Source organism: Monomorium pharaonis, chromosome 11 (genome assembly GCF_013373865.1).
Source record: "Monomorium pharaonis isolate MP-MQ-018 chromosome 11, ASM1337386v2, whole genome shotgun sequence".
Taxonomy (NCBI): domain Eukaryota; kingdom Metazoa; phylum Arthropoda; class Insecta; order Hymenoptera; family Formicidae; genus Monomorium; species Monomorium pharaonis.
In genome coordinates this window covers 7,462,699-7,483,282 of record NC_050477.1, presented here as the reverse complement: position 1 = coordinate 7,483,282, position 20,584 = coordinate 7,462,699, and the positions used below count along the sequence as shown (strand labels likewise).

Below are 20,584 nucleotides of genomic sequence, written 5' to 3'. Positions count from 1 at the left end.
TTAGGAACGACTTTTTCTCGTTAGTATACAAGGCATCAACTTTACGAACGTTTTGCTTTCTTTTTATGTTCTTGTGTCAAATTTTCGTGTCAAACTTTGAGATAGTTTTGCACGTGCACGCTAATTTCCATGATATTTCTGTGATAAAGCGCCGGCGATCGTATTTCCCACACAAGGCCTACATCCCAAATTCCGTCGCCGACCTGAGTCGGCGAAGCGCCACAACAAACAGACCGAAGACGATCCGGACCCATCATCCGAGACTGTGGGTTCCTCGTCTTCACCATACAGTCCAATTCCAGTCCGATCCTTGTCTTGTACATCCGTCCCTCCGCCCGTCTTATCCCGACTAATAATACTGCTCTACCTATCCGGCTGCTCCATGAGAGCCTATGCGGGACCACAGGTGAATATCTTGGAGTGGATATCTCCAGGTAAATGTTCGCCTTCGACAATTAATCGGGAGAAATCCCTTAAGGATAACATCAAATCCGTGATGCTCTAATGGAAGAGCAGTGCCGCAGTGGTTCAAAGAAAAAAGAACAAAAGTAAAAGTGAAAAAGAAAATGTGTCCATTCATTTTCAACATTTTTGGAATGAAACCTTATCTGAAATATTTGATAATCGCCGTTGAATTATTTTTTTTTTTCTGTACAAAAGTAACACGGATATTTTATTCGAGATGAAGGGGTGCAATTCGCGAGTAACGCACGAGTGGTGTCCGGTGCGTGACCGGGCTTCGTGAACGAAGCCGAGAGAGGATTATGCGTGTTCGTGGGGCGTCGACGGTCAATTAAAAAAAAAGGGAAAAGGATTATTTCGTTAGTTAAACACTAATTAGACCGGGGCGGCAGTTCACTTTGCTGCCGGTCGACGGTCTTAATCTTAACGAATGAGGCGAGGGCGTCGTGGGACGTTGATTTGCCGAATTAATCCGGATCTCTCGCGGCCCTAACTGCCATCTCCATCCTCGCGCTCGTTCATACCGGCAATTAATAGCCGTCACACATAAATGTATGTAGAATCGTAGAACTTATCGCTAATTACACGCGCGCGTATACAGACACTTTACGACTTGCGTTAATGCAACCGTCGTAATAGTATCTCTGGTTTTTTTTTGCCGACCGCCGTAAAACAGTCTTTATGGACTCTAGTGGTGGTGCGCTATATTTAGCAGGTGTGAGAACGCTTGTTATTGTGCATGAAATAGCGTTTAGCGATGTGCGATTGCCGCGGCTTTCGTTACGCAATATAAGAATAATTCGCTAAAGAATTTGAAAAAAAAAAGTTAATATACATGAGAGAGAGACTTTTAGCATTACGTTGTCATTTTTTATTGTGAAGACAAATTTATTGCAGACCAATAAATTCCTCGCAGTTCCGTCTCGCCACGGCGTTTCCTTTCCCGTAAATACGTCGATGCTTGCAGCACGTTCATCACGCTTAAATTCCATTGCTTTTCGCGCTCCATAAATTCCTCTAAGATTGTAATATCAGCTGATATTTGTTTAGTAAACCCCCCTCGGTTAGGAAGGTGTTGCTGATAACACGCCGTAGCACTACGACTGTAGTCGACATGTTGCATTCAATAACGACTGGAAATGGGTCTTGACGGACGGAAACGAGCATGCACGAGGTCAGAGGCTACACGTTGATAATGACGTCACCTTCTCGTCGAGGACTTGTCAACGTTCATTTCTTTTCTTTATCACGACACATTATCGGAGGGAGACTAGGCTGAGGTTAACGTCTTCGCTTTCGGTGTACGTATTCTAGCCGTACGCATTTATATCACAAACGTACATCTTCTCTCTAACCGAGGGTTTAGAACTTAAAAAAAAAGTTGTTAAAGTTTCTCGCCAAAAAATTGTTTAATTCGTAGAAATTTAAAAAAGAGATTACAGAGATTCGAGAGGGCTTCAGAGAACAAAGTTTGCTAGTTTGCCAATAAAATCTAGGTCAGGAATTTATTCAATCGCGTTTAGTATTTATGCGCTTGTTCACGAATAACTCTATTTATTCGCTCTGTTAATAGTTTGCACTATCGTCGAGTTCATTACGAAAAACGTGCACGAATACTTTACGCACTTCGAGTAAATTTAAAAGACAAAACAATCGCAATTGTATGCGTGGAAGCGAGTTTCAGAATTTTATCAAACATTGTGATAGTGTCATCATTTCAGCCCGCGTTTAGAGATTAACTTTGTCCGTATTGTCATTCATAAAATATGATTCTTGCATTTTTAATATTGTCGCAGTATGGAATTATATGATTAGATACGATTTTATAATTAATGTTTGATGTTTGATAATTAATTCTTTATATAAAGTTTTACAAAATTATTACTCTTTTAAACATGTTTATTTTATTTTTATCTTTTAAATGATATTTTTGCATAATGTTTTAATATTGAATTCGAAATAATCGTTTAATTAATTTTTTTCATATCACCGTATACAGGATTAAATAAAGTAAAAATCTTTGGTTATTTTTTCATACTTTGTTATAAATTACTTTTTTTAAATCTTATTTTTAAAACTTTATAAAAAATCTTATTAAAATATGTTAGTATCACGGTAACGTTAATGAGAAGATATCAATTCCATATTAAAAAGACCTAAAAGAAATAAATTGCTTATTCAGAATCGCATGCACACGAATTACAAGTAATGTACGACCTACAGACATGAATCCACGCGAAGATATAATACTTGTCGGCGCGAAGCTCGTCTTGAAGGCGCCGCTGTCAGATACTAAACTAATTATATGTATTTCGCGAGATAAGGATTGCGCGACAGGCTTCAAGAATCAGAGATTATTAAAATACGCTTGAATAACTTCTTTAGTCACGACACAATATTACGGGCAAAGTATGCTTGTAACATACACGCCACCTAATAATTTAATGGAATCAAGAGAAGCACTTAATTTTAACAGTTCAATTACGGCAGAAATTGTATGACGTAATCTTTATTAGCATATCAATAATTCTCAAATTCTCAACGATCGTTTACATTGAAAATATAACTATTTACATTAACTTTACAATGTATTGCTTACTTTTTTATTTCAGCTATTACATTTTTCAGGTTTAGTCGCTAGCTATTTTTATATTACTTATTTTTGATAAAAATAGAGAGAGAGATATTGCTGAAGATAAAGTCAGCTTAATAGAAATAGAAAATAGAAACTTTTCCTCGGAAATGATCAATATAACTTCAATTTGTTTTTGTACAAACATATCTTAATGATATTCTTAAATTCATTAATGCTTGCACAATAAAGTAATTTACTTTTATTATTATAATATTATCAAGCTTAAACTTAATTCATGTGAGTGTTTTACCCTGATAAAATGAATGGACTGAAACAGCACGCGAATTATTCATGCAGATTATTAGTAAAATTAATATCAAGAATGTGCCAGGCAATGCAAACGGTACGCTCCAGTTGCAGAAATGATAATTAACTAGTATCGGTATACGCCGCCGTATATCTGTCAAGCGTAATGTTACAAGTTTATTCTCTCTCTCTCTCTTTCTCTCTCTCTCTCTCTCTCTCTCTCTCTCTCTCTCTCTCTCTCTCTCTCTCTCTCTCTCTCTCTCTCTCTCTCTCTCTCTCTCTCTCTCTCAATGGATATCATTAGATGTCACATCGAAGGATACAATGATTTGTGTCTCTCGAAAGGACTTCCACCACCATGGAACATGTTCACACTACTGAAGTCTATCGAGAACAATACCGGGTATACCATCACAAAACGTATTTAGTTGCACATTCTTTCTAATACTTCGATCCCTGCGATAATTAAATTTCAAAGTAAAAATCCAATATCCGGCATACATAGATTTGAATTCAACTGATATTTTTCCCTTTATCTCTGCTGCAAAATTTGTTTCTTCTTGATATTTTAGTTTATCCTTCGTCAAATCACATATTGTTATTAAAATTCTTTACAAAATTTTTCCATATGATAATAGTCGCGCCTTTCGAGAAAGTAACTTTGTCTCGTCATATCCGCATGTGCACGTATGCAAATGCGAAATACGTTTACTTCGCATACCGATAACCAACCGAACAACAGTGATAGATTTGTTGCTAATGAGAATCCGTGACATATATCGTAACAAGTGTTATGCGCAAAAGTTTAAATTAGACGTGACGAGATTTCCAAATTATCCTGTCTGGAAATTGGATAAATTATCTTGCCCACATGCCTTCTGAGCGAATTTCCGCGAATTCGATTCTTGTTACCTCTAATTAAGCTTTTTTTTGCACGCTAGCTCTGTGTTTATGTCTGACGACGAACGATCTCGCTTCTTTAGAAAGTGTGCCCCCGTTGTTCGTTATCAATTTCGACGGCTTCGTACACGGTGTATAGGCTCACGCAGGCAGAACGAGACTTCCCTCGTTCAAAGGTAAGAGAACAGCGACGTCGAAGCGACAGGAGGCGAAGAAGAAGAAGAAGAAGAAGACGAAGAGTAGGACGGGCTCGTCAGGCGTATCGTAAAAGGTGGGTAAGCACCAGCCGGAACATTCATGCTCTAGTGAAATTAAATACTAGCTGTGGAGAGAGTACGACGCGGGGCTGTCTCGCGGCCATTTAAACGCTCAGAGGCGAGTACGTTCGTCGACAGACTTCCCATTCTAGCAGCATAAATCTCATCCAGAACGTCTTGCGACCACGTGCGCATCCTCACGCACAAGTGTGACTACTAACAAGTAGTCGCAGCAGAAAAATCGTGAAAATGTGAACAGCAAATTTGGAAATGCTTGGTCTGCTAGACCGTATGTAAAACGTCCATAGAATTCGTAATTACGAATTTTGGGTAATTTAATGCAACGTGCTTATGTCATTTAAATTCTTTTAAATGCTTTTGAGCTGTCTTTAAAACTGCGCGATTAGAAACATTCATAATACTCACAATGTTTTCAATTATATTAATGATGCGTTTTTTATTGAAATGCACGATGCTTAAAGATAATTTTTGAAATCTAAAACCCCTAACAAGTAAAATTAGATAAAATTTAAATGTAACATAAAGAATTGTTAAAATGGATCAATCGATAGAAACGAACCCTCGATCGTGATAGGAACTATTTACAAAGTGCGTAAAGGCGACTGATGATAGCGAGATATCACTTCGAAAAATTGAACGATTACGCAATCGATGATCTAATATTTGAGTTGACCTATTTCACTTTTTTTCGACAAAACTAATTATTTATTACTAAATGTTGAGTAAATAGTTGGATAAATGTAAATAAGACTAAGCAACTGACAGCACATTAAAATAATTAGATTATTTTGCTTTATTTTATTGAAAAGATTTGCACAATATTGTACAGATTGAATATTGTTTTTATAGCGTACATTGTATTTAAAACATTATTAAAATTATATACATTTATGATTTAACTGATTCATAACAAGTTATCAAACTATTACAGGAAAGCCAGAATGTTAGTCTTCCAAAGCTTTCTTGCCGTTTGATAAAGCAAGCTTGCAGGTCAATCTTCAGTTTCAATATCAGATATTAATTATGACCAACGAAATGTAAAAGAAATGTTTTCAATATTTACATATAGATATGATTATTGAAATTTATTGGATTGATTAAATGACCATAGCTAAAAGTCAATGATACAATATGTATGTGTGACACATAATACGAAGGGAAAATTACGAACATCTTACGAACTTGTACTAAAACTAAACTTGTGCTCAACAAAGGGAGTTTTATGGAATTTTTATGACAATGAAAAAATTTTTCTAGCATGCGGTAGGCAATTTTGAATGCGACGAAAACGATCTCATACAATTCATCCGAGGCTAACTGCTACGCCAATGTCATTGCCGGGGTACGATATACCAGTTTGACTCTCCAAACTTTTCTACAAACAGGTACGAACACCATAGGAACTTCGTTGAAAGCAAAAAGCAGAAGCAATATATGTTTTTCTCAATACTTTAAGACTTCCGACTTTAATGTATTCAGTGAAAACTTTTGGGATTTCACCGGTAAATTTGGTAGCAATCGTTCCGTTAGACAGAAATTTTTGAAACCATCAATTGTCACTGCGCGACGAACGTACAAATATTTTATTTTATATGTACATATTTAATATCCAGGAGTAGTCATTTGATTCTCTCCCGCTTTTATCTTATCTGCTATTATATGTATATGTAGATAGTCGCAGCATTCTCAATTTAGGCATAACTTCCTGTTGTGTCAAATTTAATTTATCTCTATATTTTATACATGTCTACATTACCCTCGTGTAATTAATGTATTACGCTAAACAAAACAAACACAAATGACGTCATAAACATCAAAATCATTAATGATAATTTAAAAAATTGTAAATCATAAATTTCACTGTATACCATCTCCGTATATGGATAGAGAAATAATATGTTAAAACATAAAGTTGAATTAAAAACTAGGACTGTCACTTTTGACAACTTCGAATATTCTAAGTTGTCCAAAGTAATAGCATTATTAAAAATTATAAATTATGTCGAATATCATATCAAATCGCTATCATAAATTCTTCCTTTTAGATAAATTCCATAGAAAATTTGTCAAACGGAAACGGCCACTACAAGCCCGTGTTCGATTTAACAATGTTTGCATCGAAGTAACTTAACTTTAAAACTTGGTTTAATAGACTACCTATTGCCTTTTATTTCTTGAAACTAATAAATGATAGAAAGTAAAACCGAGTTTAAATATACATTGGGGTGCAAAACGAGCCTTACTATCGCAGGGAATTTTATGCACCTCGCGACAATTATCGATGCGTCTCGATCGCAAACCGCGATTGTACATACGATGTACCTGCGAAGCGTCGTTCGTCACATTGCGTGTGATACCCTAACTTATACGTGCAGCACATCCGGTCGCGGGGAGTCGCAACTGACCGTAGTCCCGTAACTACGCGTCGTGTCGTCGCGTACGCATTGTGTAGTAAAAACGTAGTATGCGTAAACGAGGCGAAACTCAACACGGTTTCGTGCACCAAGGACATTCTATCTCCTACGTGGCTCTACTCCTACTGACCCGCGCCTCTCCACCTCCTCCGTCTCTTCTACCTTCGTTCTTGCTTCTCTCACAGTCGATCACTTCAAATTGTTCGCCGGAAGCGGTCCTCGCTTTTCCACGTACCTATGTACGCACGAAGAATTTCTAAAATCGGCGAATAACATAAAAAATAATACTTCAAAAATTTTAATGAGATTTATGCTCGTTGTCGATATGCAAAAATGACATATAAGCATTTCTTCAGACTCATGAAATATTTTGGTCTCATCGTTTTTTATTGTTAATATAAAGAAGTATAATTAATTAAAAACAAAAAATAATTAGATTCATAACATTTTATTTTAGTAAATTTCTTTAGTAAGTTTTTATATATCAATAAATTATTGAGAGATGTTTTATTACATGTTGAAAATTAAATAAGAAAACATGAAATTTTAGTAATTATTTATCATGTATAGTATTTATAAAACTTTTTTTGTTTATAACTTTTTAACAAACAATGACCACTGATTAAATTATAAGGAAAAGTTACTCAGGATCATGTCCTTGACATATGTCAAGATCAAGATCATTGACGCGATGTCCCTTAAACTAAATAATTACCGAAAGTTTTTCATTAAAAAAAAGAAAATTTCAAGTTCATTAAAAGTACAGGTATAAATATAAATATAAATATAGATTGTTCTTCGTTATTCGTTCTTCTTTTTCTCTCTTTCTCTCATTAAAGCTTTTTTTATTTATAAGAATTACAAAAGCGTTCAAACAAACTACGTTGAAATCGATGTTAGTGATACGAAAAGAAAGGAATTTCGCTTATTAGGCAAATTTTTCTTTCGAAAGAGAATGAAAACTGTCAAAGTACATATAACCTTTTTTTTTCAATTAAGGTATTGTTTAAATACCGTTATCTATACAAACTTTTTTTTTGCTCAGAAAATAATCTTCCAAATTGATTCATAACGCCGCTCTAATCTTCAAAATACAGATATCAAGTCGTCTTTTCAGTTTTAGACAAAACATTTTGCCATAAGCTTTCTACAGAAGTCGATCCTTAGAGAATTCAGTCCGTAATTCAGGTTCTTATAATCGATGGTAATGAGAAGCAAACTTGCCGAAAGCTGAATTCGGAAAGAGGCTCGTCAGCGAAGAGCAACGTGGAGGAACTCCAGTGTCTCGGATGAACGAACGAAAGCGAATGGGACCGAAGTCGACCGAGCTACTCCGTTCGTTCAGTGTTGGGTCGTGTACAAAGGCCCAAGGACGGTAGAACTGAGCGAGAGTGCTCAAAAATATGATATTTAACTTTCTCACGAAGAAAACGCGCAACTTTACGAATATTTCTACACCAGAGTTAATAGTGCGTCGGAACCGCGAAAGTTTTAACGTTTCTAAATTTTTGCATTGATTTTAAATTGACACATAAAAGGGCAGCTTCACAAGTTTCTAATATAGCTAGGTGAAATTTTAGTGTTTAGTACTTTTTAAGTATTTTAAATATCCAGAATATATTTTACAGTACAAAGAAAACTTTTTTACGATTTTTTTACAAAAGAATGCTCGGAATCTACATAATAGTTTCACGGCTAGATATGAACGGTTCTGGTCGCTTTAAATAGTTTAAATTACTGAATATTACTAGTTTACTATCATTAGCAACAGGTAGTCGTATTCTCTATGAACACATGGAGCATCATGTAAATGGCGTCAAACTTTCTCTTTTTACTTTTCTTTTTCAAATTTAAAAGCTTAATTGTGCCTATTGCTTTAAACTCTTCATATTCTCACTCTTTACATGTACTTTCTTCTTTTATATCGTCTTTTGGATTTTTATTTGATATATATCAATACAATATTTTACATATTTACGTATTAACTATTATATTTTATTTAATATAAATCAAATTTAATGCAAACGAAACAAATATAAAATAAAACTTACTATTACTGTAATTACTACTACCTCCTCAATAAATAAATACCATAATACAAATGTTAATTCTTTTAAGTGTATTTACGAAATGGAAAGTTTCTGGTCAACCATTATTACGTATATTGGTAAGAACAGCATATGTAGAAACGAATACAATTTCAGCATATGTAGACGGAGTTTTGAGGTGTCGAACGTAAGGGGCTACTTTACACGATGCAGACCCCCGTCCGCCCCGCTGCACCGCTGTTTCACGACTGAACCGGCGCCACGGCCGCGCCGGTCGGCAAAGCCGACTCGGCAATCGCTCAGGCCCGTAGTGGAGGAAGGAGGAACGGTTAAGTTCCACGTGACACACTTAGCGCCGCGCTGGTGGGAGTACCGGTAGGGATCACGTGACCAAGTTGGCGCCGCGCTAGTGGGGAGAGTACCGGCTACGGGCTGGTTCCGCCAGATCGGCCAGACTCGCCGGCATTCTGACCTGATAAGTCACCAGTGTCGGATCGTGAGAAAGTGGAGAGAGATTCTCGCGCTCCTCGCATCTCGGAGGACATTTAAATCGTACGCAGGCAGGCGGACGGACCGGCGATTTGGGTTTCGAGACACTTCGAAAGAGGGGAAACCGTTGTTCCTCGCGTCGGTCTGTAAAAAAAGGACAACAAAAACAAAAAAGAAAAAGAAAATCACACCGCTCTCTCCAGCACCGATCGAAGCGCCTGCTCTCCTCTCTCCTTCTTTTCTCATGATTCCCTCGGGAAACGAAACGTACTAGTCGCACCGCGGACTTCGACAAACGCGAGTCGCGCGACGATCAAGTGGCACCGGCCGGAAAACGCGCACACGCACTACGCTTATTTATTAGAATCCCCCGACCCTCTCCCTCACCGCGAGAATCCCGCAAACGTATTATTTATTACGCTTTTTGTGCTCTGATTCGCGAAGTAACCTGTGGAAAGCAAGTATCGAAGAGGAAGAGGAATACCCACGATTTCCTTCGTCGATTAAGAAAGAGAGAAATAGAAAAATATTCTTCCCGGAAAAAAGTGAAGAAAATGTATTGGTACGTGAGAAACTGATCGAACGAACGAACGAACACGCCTCTCTCTTTCTCTCTCTCTCTCTCTCTTTTGCTGACTCGCTCACATCATCGTCGCAATTGCGACTTTGGCTCGTGCACACATACACATACCCACGACAGACACATAGACAGACGCGTGCGCGCGCGCGCACACGGAACACGTGTATATACCACGCGTGTACGTGCGTGTGTAGTCGTCATCGTCGTTCGCGACTCGTCGCGAGGTGAGTGATCAGCCGTCTCTGCCTCGTTCGCTGTGAAAAAGGTGTTGAGTGTCTCCCTCTGCCTCTCTCTCTTTCTTTCTCTCTCCTCTCTCCTCTCTCATCCCGGGTCAATCTCGAGATCCTTCGACGGAGCACGTGGAACACAGACTCTGTACGAGGAAACCTAGAGCCGGGGTGAAAAGAAGCCGGGAGAGAGAAGCAAGTTCGTGCCGAGCTCCTCGTCCTCGCCCGTCATGGATCTTCTGTGCTGCGAGACCACGGAGACCGAGTGCCGGGCGTATGCCGATCCCGCCCTCCTAGGTGACGACCGGGTCCTGCAGAACCTCCTGCAGACCGAGGAACGCTACGCACCGAGCCGGTCGTACTTCGAGTGCGTGCAAAGAGACATCTCGCCGCTCATGCGCAAAATCGTCGCCGAGTGGATGTTGGAGGTGAGCGAAGAAGTCTCTCTCTTTCTCTCTCTCTCTCTCTTTCTCTCTCTCTCTCTCTCTCTCTCTCTCTCTCTCTCTCTCTCTCTTTCTCTCTCTCTTTCGCGTGAGTACGCACTAACTCCGCGATCGACCGTCAGATCGGGCCGTGGGTTCCGCGGAACGTGGACCGGCGGCTTGGGGGAACTACCGGGGTTATAGCTTCGCCTTGGCGACCGGGACCCCGACCACGCGGCTCGGTTGTTCCCAACGAGCGATTAAATACTAGGCGAGAGAGACGGCCTCGCACCCAGTAGCTTCGATCGTCTGATTTCACGTCTCTTTGTTTCACGCGAGTGTGCTTCCCTAAAAAGGTACGAGTCGCCGCCAGTCGAGACAATTGAATCGCGGATTACATTTAATTTGAATGTTAAAAAAATCCGACACCGAGACACGCGGTTACGTGTTTCGACAAATGCCGATTACGAAGGGAGGAAGGAGAAGCGATCTAAAAATAAACCTTAACGGTGACCTATAGTCTGGCGGGCCGATCGATTATTTTACTTTGCTTTTTTTCATAGTTTTCACTCGACACAAACTGTGGGAAGAGGTATTCCGGAGCTCACGCGTACACACGTGTGTGTGTCCACATACCGGAAGAAATGGTTTCTATCGTTCGCTGCGGAGAGTTAAAAGTCTCGGTTTATGTTGTCGTTTGGGAATCTTATTCTTAGACACGGCAGTAAAGGATTTATTGCTCGTTGATTTAAAAACGTGACGAAGGTAATGCGGGCGAACGGTCCTCCTAAAGAATTATGTAATTGAATTGATTTGGACCCAAATATACATACCCTGCGGGGACAGATAAAGGCCAAGTTCGCACGAGACGTAAATTTTGGCTCTTACGATATTACGTTTCTCTCGAAAAACGCTAGACATCGCGAGAACAATATCTTTTTTCTACGCCACGAGAGTTAGGTGTTTTTGCATGCGACAGTTAAATTAGTGAGTTGAATTTAACTGTAACGAGTTAAGGCATGTTAATCGTCCCACGGAATGTATCAGCTGGGCTCCGTGATATTACATTAACAATCAGTAGACATATGTATGCGCGTTCGTTACGTAAACCTTGTTGACATGATTCTCATATATCATATTTAGATTCCTCGTATTTGTCGACTTTCTTTTGTTTTAATTGCGCACCATCTCAATTATTCTTTTAATATTGCGAAATAAAAGGTTTTTATTTTCGGAATAAATTGCCTCGGTTTTTCGAGAGAGGAAAATAATAATATTGCTGGAGCAGCCTGTAAATTGTCATCCAAATGGCAGAAGTTAGTCGGATTAAATTATTTTGCGCACGATATAATATCAATTCTCGCGAATTGTCCGTCGAATTTTTCGACGGCGATCGAAAACCTGTTGCTGCGTTTCTTTTGTCGCGACAGTATTGTGTTCCCGAGTCTATATATATACCGCAAAATTCCTTGTCTCGATCTTCGACGAGGCAAAATCGACATTTTTCACATTGCCACGCAATCACATCTCTCATTGGACGTGAAATACACTCTACACGTAAGATTCTATAATATAAAATATTTAAAGATCAAAAAATACTATCGATAAAAATGTATTCGCTTCTAAATTTAAATGTCCAGATTGTGTCGTATAAAAAATAAATTCTTTCGTGGGTTTCTTTGAACGTTCGAAATTTAAACAGAATTACATAAGATTAAGATTTTTCGAGAGTTACTCGAACCAACTCATTTATCTAATCGAACAACGACATAAAAACTGTTTCGTTATATCGATGTACGAGTAAAAGTTACTTTTTTCCCAATGTGTACGTAAAATATGATTTGTGTGTAAATCTTGTAACAAGTTCGTAACGAATTTTATACTTTCCGTAATCAATTTTTTTTATCGTGACTGTTTCAGTTTTATCAGAATTTTTCGCAAGTTTTTCGAGAAAAAATGAGTTTTTACGATGTGATACTGCGATCGCAGCGCGACGATGTAACGTTTTTGACATTTCGCTGTCATTGAGCCGAAAATTTGGGCGATAAGTCCCCCCCTTGACTTACGTCACCGTGCCGTTACCAGAGCTGCCGATAAGGGAATTGTATTCATCGCGATTGACATCATCCACATTACATTCTCACCGTTTTAAAGAGCCAGAATCGGCAGCCGATCGATCGAGTATCTATCGAGTGCTATCGCGCGGTTATCAATTTCTGAACCGAAGGCAGCGATTTCCAAAAAGAATATCCGTATTGAACGCGATATATTGAACGCGTCCGCGAGAACAAGATGTAGCCTCTCGTTTGTTTTCTTTTTCATTTCGCCCACACGATAACGATATTGCAATCGTTACGGTTCGCGAGTTATCGCGGGTCATTTGTGTCTAGCTTAATTAGACTCGCTTGAATTAAATTTATTCTTAGAAAGTTAAGATTAGACGGTGTACCGCGACAACGATTTCGCGACGATTTGTCTTGGACGCCAGAATCGAGTAACTAGAGTAGATTAGCGATCGGCTTAGCTCTGTGTGGTACGATATATTCAAAACAATAGCGTCACATCGACGTTCTCGCCGCGCGAAAATAGAAACGTGGAAACAAAGAAAATCCGTCGACGGTGTGTCGTTTTGCCGGACGAGTTGTCGAAAAAAGCATCCAGGGAGTTTAATCTACCGAATTAAATTCCGTTCTTCGCTACCCTCCCGTTCGATATCTTTCCTCGTTGGATAATGGTAATGAGTTCCTCCACTTCCGGATCGGATCGGACCGGATTTTGTGTCGTCGTGCTCCACTCGACGTCGCTTTACGCTCTTTGTGTCGCTCTCATTAAAATCGGAGCCGAAAACGATACGAGTATATCGCACGGAGCTCACGCTCCGATAGCGTGCAGCAGCGCTGTGTGTGTTCGATGTATGCCGTTTTTTTCCCCGGCACAAAAACTCAAATTGTTTTCTTTTGACCGTCGGCAAGGAGCACCTTTCGCGGCTACGAATAAGCTCTGGGGGCTTCTTCGGTATCGCCAAACCCGTTAGTTCACTGCGGCTTTAAACGCATTAGCGATTAGTCGTTGTGTTATAATTACATGGAATTATTATATATCTCGATATACATCTAAATAATTTTAGTTATATAGTAGATACCTGCTTCTCTCTCTCACGAATTCACACTTGATGACAAAGAAAGCTACAAAATCTTTCACCGACATAAAAGGAATATTCATTCTTTTAATGTGAAGCAAGAAATTCATAGAATATTCATAGATTCCTCATTTGTTAATATTATCCTGTAAAATTTATGATAATACAAAATTAATGATAATGCGATACATTATACTGTGTATAACATGTAGATTATAGATGTAATATATAAATGCAATAATTTTTTGGCTCGGTAGTTTATTTATGCAACGAATTCTTTTATTTAAAGCAATATAATTTTGACACGATAGATTTTGAATGATGTATACTTTAAATAAACATTTTTAGTCTAGCTTCTTCGTTAGATTGCGCAACTTTAATAGTTTCTTATTGCATCAATGTTACTCCTTTGGGCATTTAATTGCTCCTGGGGCCCCAGACATTTAATCGCATCAACCAAATTCACGTGATGACCTCGACGGTATTGTTTCACAACGAAAGCGAACAGCCGCGTATGCATGCGTGCGTGCGTGTGTGTATGTGTTCGCGTGTGTGTCGCGGGCACGCATGCCAAGTTCGCATTGTACTCGTCGAATTCTTCGACATCGCGTTTGTCGATTTGGCCGGCGCGAATGACAGGTCGTCATATGTGCCGCTGGAATGTATTCGACTTTTAAAAGCAATTGCAGCTTACCTTAATCGTAATTCTATAGGGTGTCCTAAACTTACATTTTTTCTTTAGCGATCGTTCGAAATTAAGGTCGTTTGTAGCTTTCAATGTTAGACATCTTGACTATTGAGAGTAATATCAGCAGAATTTATTTGGGACATGGATAAAAACGTTGATTTTATTTTTATTTAAAAATTAATAAAAAGTCTAGAACTACAATTTAATTTATGTATATCATTTGTTTTGTAATTTCAAAATCGATCCTTTTAATTTTGTAAATTACTGGGCATATATATATATATACAATCAGCTGTTGTTTAATGTGCCAAGTACGTTAAACGAGCTTTTTTTAAAGAGTCAGACGAAACGTAACGCTTTTCTCTCTCGCAACTCAGATTAATTTTTCGCACGTCACTCTGTATATGAACACGCGCAAATGCGACTGATAACGAAAGTGTTGAATTACCGAGTCGCGAAATCCCGCGTCGCGGGCAATTGGACACCGGATTTATACTGGTTCCTCTTTCCCGTCGAATTCTGGATTCATTATGTGTGCCTTAGGAACGCTGTCGAGAACGGTCCTCGCTCGATTATTAACGATGCACACGAGACATAACACCGGTCGCGGTCGGCTTTATCGGCGGCAATTCTATTTAATTGGCGCCGAACTTATAAGAGAGATCGGCGAGCACGATAGAGTCACGCAGATAAGAGTAACAAAGTTCTAAGGCGACTCATTTTCAAAAAGTGGAAACCAGGAATACATCCATTATGGTTACCGATTAAAGGGATATATACGCAAAGCCACATTCCTTTGAGAGAACTTTGATTGCTTCACTCGGTCAGCACTTTAAACAAATACTTTTAAAAGATATTTGTGTGTATGCATTTTTTACACAATACGATACACTTGAGACCAGTATTCTGTTCAGCAGTAATGCAATTTATATTAAAAATAAAAAAGTTATTTTATGAAGTATTACGTTACAATAATGTAAATAATCTAACGAAAGATATTAAAACATTAAAGAACTTTATTGTAACTATTATTAAAGAGATTTATATTATTTCGTTATTACCTTCTTTTGTATTAATTATGTTACTTAAAAAATATGTTAAAATAATATAAGAACATATTATATAATATACAGCGGAAACATTATAGGAATGGCTTTTCTTGATGGCTTTGCGACCTCATTCCGCCGCTTGTGCATTTTGTGGATTCTTCTTTGCTTCTAATTTGGATTCATTCGTCGGTTTTCGTCGATGTTTAAACAGATGCCAGATAATCTTTCGAGCCGATTTCGTTGAAGAGAGTGCCGTTGAAGAGTGTGCTCACTCCTTCGGGATAATTATCTAATATTGACCAACTGCAGAGGGAATCGACGTGGTGGAAAAGTTTCGGCGAGCATTGTTTGTTTTAGCAGCAACAATTCGCCTTGTGGAACGTTCGTCTCTTTTTTTTTCGCGTTTAGTTCCGTTTTCTTCCTATCTGTCTCTCCCGGTGGAACCAATCTCACGTATGATTTTCGTCGATTTGGCGTAGCGCGATTATTTCGTTAAGCCCGTGCTGCTAATTGGTGGCGGCGGCGAAGTAATTACGAGAGTGTGCATGCGTGCGTGCGTGCGTGCGTGCGTGCGTGCGTGCGTGCGTGCGTGCGTGCGTGCGGCAGCAAGGTCCGGCTAGCTGGCTGGCGATCGTTGGTCACGCTCAATAAGTTCCTCTCACGCGGCTCGACGGAACGCGCGATCGCTCGGGCCCCGGCACCCCGAGGCGCCCGGGCGAAGTTAATTCGCGATCCTGCCGCAAATTCAGCGGTCCCCCGAAACTTCAAAGGCGCTCCCCGGGATCCGGGGCTCTCCGCGCCGCGATTTATGTAAACACGCGCCGGTAATAATAAACATGCGGCAATAAACGCGATAACAAAAGAAAAATGCGACTCATTCCGTTTGCCGCGATTGCCGTTGATGCACGCGATAAATCATCGATAAGATACCGTGAATTCTTTTGTTTTTAATTTACCCGAATGGAAGAGCTATAAGAAGGCCCGCTTCGCGGCGAGAGCCGCGAAGAGATCCCGGATGAAAGTGATAGACGTCGAAACTAAGTGAAATGCAATTAGCTATCTTTATGACACAAGTAGTTAATCCCCTTTTCACGATAAGATACACGCCTCATCAGTCTCTTTTTTTTTCCTCTCGCAGTCCCCCTTTCAAAGAGATCGTTCACGGTGGAAATTTATCCAAAAGGTCCTCCCTCTCGACCTACGGGCGACACCAATGTCGCGACCGCGCTTGTTAAAATGCGATTGAAGGAAATCCGGTGCGAAATATTCGCCCGAGTGCCTACGCCCAAGTTTACGGACGATTGTCGCGCGACAAATTCGTTCCTTCTCTTTCTTTCAATCTTTCGAGCGCTAGAGAACGTAACAAAAAAAAAAGAGATAAATTTCTGAAGTCTCTTGAAAAATAAAACGCACCAATTCCAATCGTGAATTTATCGGAGTCACGTCCCCCCAAAAATCGCGAGGAGAGATTTCGCTAATCGATCCACTTGTGAATCCTCCACCACCACGCTCGATATTTTTACGAGATACCCATCGCGTTACGCGTTACGTTCTCGCAACTGCGCGACGCAGACCGAGCTAAATTTGCATCGCGAGCTTTGGCTGCGTATCCGGGCCGTTATCGCACCCCCGACCCTCCCCCGATCGATCCGGCCTTGAGGCGATCTCTCTCTCTCTCGTCGCATTATCACGTGTACGTTACATCGGTAAATGCCAATCGTCCTGTGTGCCTGTTGCAGGTATGCGAGGAGCAGAAGTGCCAGGACGAGGTCTTCCCCCTGTCGATGAACTACGTCGACAGGTTCCTGTCGATCTGCCCGATCAGGAAGTCGCAGCTGCAGCTACTTGGCACCGCCTGTTTGCTGCTGGCGTCGAAGTTACGCGAAACGTCGCCGCTCACGGCCGAGGTCCTGGTTTTCTACACCGATAACTCCATCACCCTTGACGATCTGTGGGTAAGTGGACATGGAGAGAAAGAGCGCGATCGCGCACCGATATCCGCTGAGAGAGCGAGAGGTCTCTCTCTCTCTCTCCCCGTTTGTTTACCGGCCTCTTCCGCTCGATATTTTCTGTCATACATGAAGCAGTGGCTACGAATTGCGTATTAACTTTTTGACCCATATAAACGCAAATCGCGACTTTATCTTATCGCGCGAATTTGTTAAAAGGCCCCTGCAACAGGCCAATTATCTGTAAGCGCGGACAGTCGCACAATAAAGTCGATCAATTTTCAAAAGCCAATCGGGGCGCGACCAGCAGCGCAGAGAGCGCTGCTCCATATTATCTAAACCGCACAATTATAGTTGCGCGAAAGTAAACAGTGTAATCTGGATATATCTCGTTAACAACCAAAAGTCTCTTCTCCGGAGTGTAAGGTTCTCATTCGCGATTCGATTTTGCGAGCACCAGTTCCTCGTCTCACTTAACTCGCTAACGCGTTATACGCACAAAAATCGAACGGGCTTCGCCGACACGTGCGAACCAACAGGGCACACGTGCGATACCGCTAATCGCGTTCCCGTTGTATAATTCTCCAAACTGGCGTTTTAATAATGCGACGATTTCCGCGATAGTACAAGACGCCCGCGATCGGTATCGCCGGTAGAGCGCGATTTTACTGCCCCATCGTGCGTGCAGAATATGCGGAGTAACGGCGCGAATAGAAATACGCGAATGGAAATCGCGCTCGCGATCGACCGCCCGTAGATTCATGTATGTATCTGGGCTATGACGATACTGCAAACACGAGTCCCGCGCGCATTTCAAAGACGTTAAGTAGATATACGGATACGGAGATACGCTCTGCAGTATACGTGGATTGCTGAGGAGAACGACGTTCAAAGTGGACGACATTCTCATATATAAACTAGTTCTCCGAAGCTAAATAATCGTTAAACTAAAGTTAACTAAAATGTAAAACCTTTTCTCTTCTGCTGGCCTCCGCATGAGACTTTAATTTTTGTAGAAAGAATGTTTTCGATAAGTAAGATTAGATAATTCAGAATTATTGTTTATCTTCCTATACATACCACGACAAAAATCATACATTCAATGGATTTTTAACAGTAGGATATTAATAAAAATAATTTTTTTAAATAATTTTACTTTCGTAGAAGTTTGTAATTTTTAAAATTGATTTTTAGAGAAGTGAATCGCGAATTAATTTTTATTATACGTATCAGAATGTCGGGATTTATAATTATTAATATTTTGTAAAGAATACATATTCTTGATCTAAGATTGATCACTGATTTTTTTTACATGTGTTTTATCTGATCTTTATATTAATACTACGAAACTTTTATGGAAGAAATTCGACGCACGTATCGATGACCAGCGACAGTCGAATTTGTTTTCCAGATTCAAGCAAAATCCGTGTTGCTACTTCTTATACGGATTGTCTTGAAGCTGCAAAATCACAATATTTGAGGTCTTTAATTCTATTTTGCGCGGAGGAGATTTGCGTCTAAGAAGAGAAAGCTCGCTGTTTGTTTTTAAGAGCGTTGACCCTAAGTTGTACATATCCAGTGTGTATATAACCAAGACAAAGTATCGAAAAGAACGCTCAATCAGCATCGACGTACATTTCACAATGCTTTGTTTTTGAACTTGCCACGAAAGTATATATCGCTGAGATTTTCAAGAAAATCTATATAAGTAATTCGATTCCATTAACCTCCATAAGTTTGATTAATTTCCTAACTTGATAAAAATATAAGCCAGACTAAATAAAATTATTCTTTTATAAAAGATGAAAAAGCAACATAAAAAACTAAACTTAAAATTCATGTAAAATAATTTTTAAATTTTAGCTAATATCTTTTAAGAAAAATATCGATAAAGTTCTTTAAAAAAAGATATTTGTTACAGTCTATAAGCTTAAGACCTTTAGATGTGCATCCATTGTCTTACGGATCACAAAAAAAAAACGGTAATTTCTTTCTTCGGTATCTCTAACGTGGATCTTGAAGAAAATTCAAGAGACTCTTTTATTCCTCCCTCAAAAAAAAAGTGGACCTAGACTTTTAAACCGGTCTTGGAGCACACGGATTAAATACGCGGATTTTATTAAATGCGCATGTTTTGATCGCGATATCTTTCCGCCTCTACAATAGTCTCGAGCGGACTACATTATTCGTGGCGGTCAGATCGCAAATTAAATGCGCATCGACCGGTCCGCGTAGGTATTCGTCGCGCAAAGTTCCAACGAACCGTCGTCGCGTCGAATCGTGTTCGTTAGCCGAATGATATGGCTTGTCCGGGAGCGCAATTTTCAATGCGAGATGGTCCAATCGACGGTGACGTGGCTCCACGTAGACTATTTTGGGCCGTACCAGGCGGTCTTCGGCTATAATGGGACGGCGATCATCTTTCTCTCTTTCTCTCTTTCCCTCTTTTTCTGCCTATCGTTCGCTCTTTGACGTTCGCGCGATTTCTTTGCGGCCTCGACAGTTGAATATCTTCCCTACATATACGTATCCGTCTCGGCTTCACGTTTTTCACGCGAAGGTACTCGCGCGTGATCGCGCACCGGCGTTGAATTCGTTATCACCGGCCGCCAGACACAGACGTAGCAATTAATCGTGCATTGATACTCTCTCATTGGAATAACCGTCTAAATATTTCGATTTCCCCACGGCAGGAGTTAATTACATTGATGACGACGGGAGCCCGCTCGCGCGTGCGACATTTTGCGCCGACATAATGTCAAAAAGGTCAAAAAACAGTTTTTCTGGGACTTGTGAATGGATCTCTGAATTTAAATGAATTTCATCCGACTGGATCAGAATGTAGCGAGAGACGTCGACACGTGGTGTTTCGGAAATGTGCTGCGTTTTATTATACAAGTTGACGGGAGTAAAAAAAATGCGTATTTATATTTGCGTAAAAGGCGAAAGATATTTATTTATTTATATTTCCAGTACGCAAATACATCTCTTTACTTTGAATTAAATTTGAATCTGATTTGCATTTAAATTTTCTGTGGACTACAGTCTCTTTTTGTTT

General features: G+C 39.8%; 2 protein-coding genes across 3 annotated transcripts in view; both read left to right on the top strand.

Annotated features, from left to right (window-relative positions):
• Positions 1 to 9,646, top strand: part of LOC118647933 (mental retardation GTPase activating protein homolog 4-like) — an 88,640-nt gene extending 78,994 nt beyond the window's left edge. The window contains exon 4 of one of the 2 annotated variants that reach the window (XM_036293930.1): positions 9,140 to 9,646. In XM_036293930.1, the coding sequence (XP_036149823.1) occupies positions 9,140 to 9,362 (223 nt within the window). In that variant the 3' untranslated portion in view covers positions 9,363 to 9,646. Of the gene's footprint in view, positions 1 to 5,778; positions 7,370 to 9,139 lie in introns of those variants that run through there. The other variant, XM_036293932.1, reaches the window with a different exon arrangement.
• The window catches only part of LOC105830325 (G1/S-specific cyclin-D2), a 39,660-nt gene continuing 28,492 nt past the window's right edge, over positions 9,417 to 20,584 (top strand). The window contains exons 1-2 of the mRNA XM_036293929.1: positions 9,417 to 10,707; positions 17,317 to 17,532. Of these exons, the coding sequence (XP_036149822.1) occupies positions 10,510 to 10,707; positions 17,317 to 17,532 (414 nt within the window). The 5' untranslated portion in view covers positions 9,417 to 10,509. The remainder of the gene's footprint in view (positions 10,708 to 17,316; positions 17,533 to 20,584) is intronic.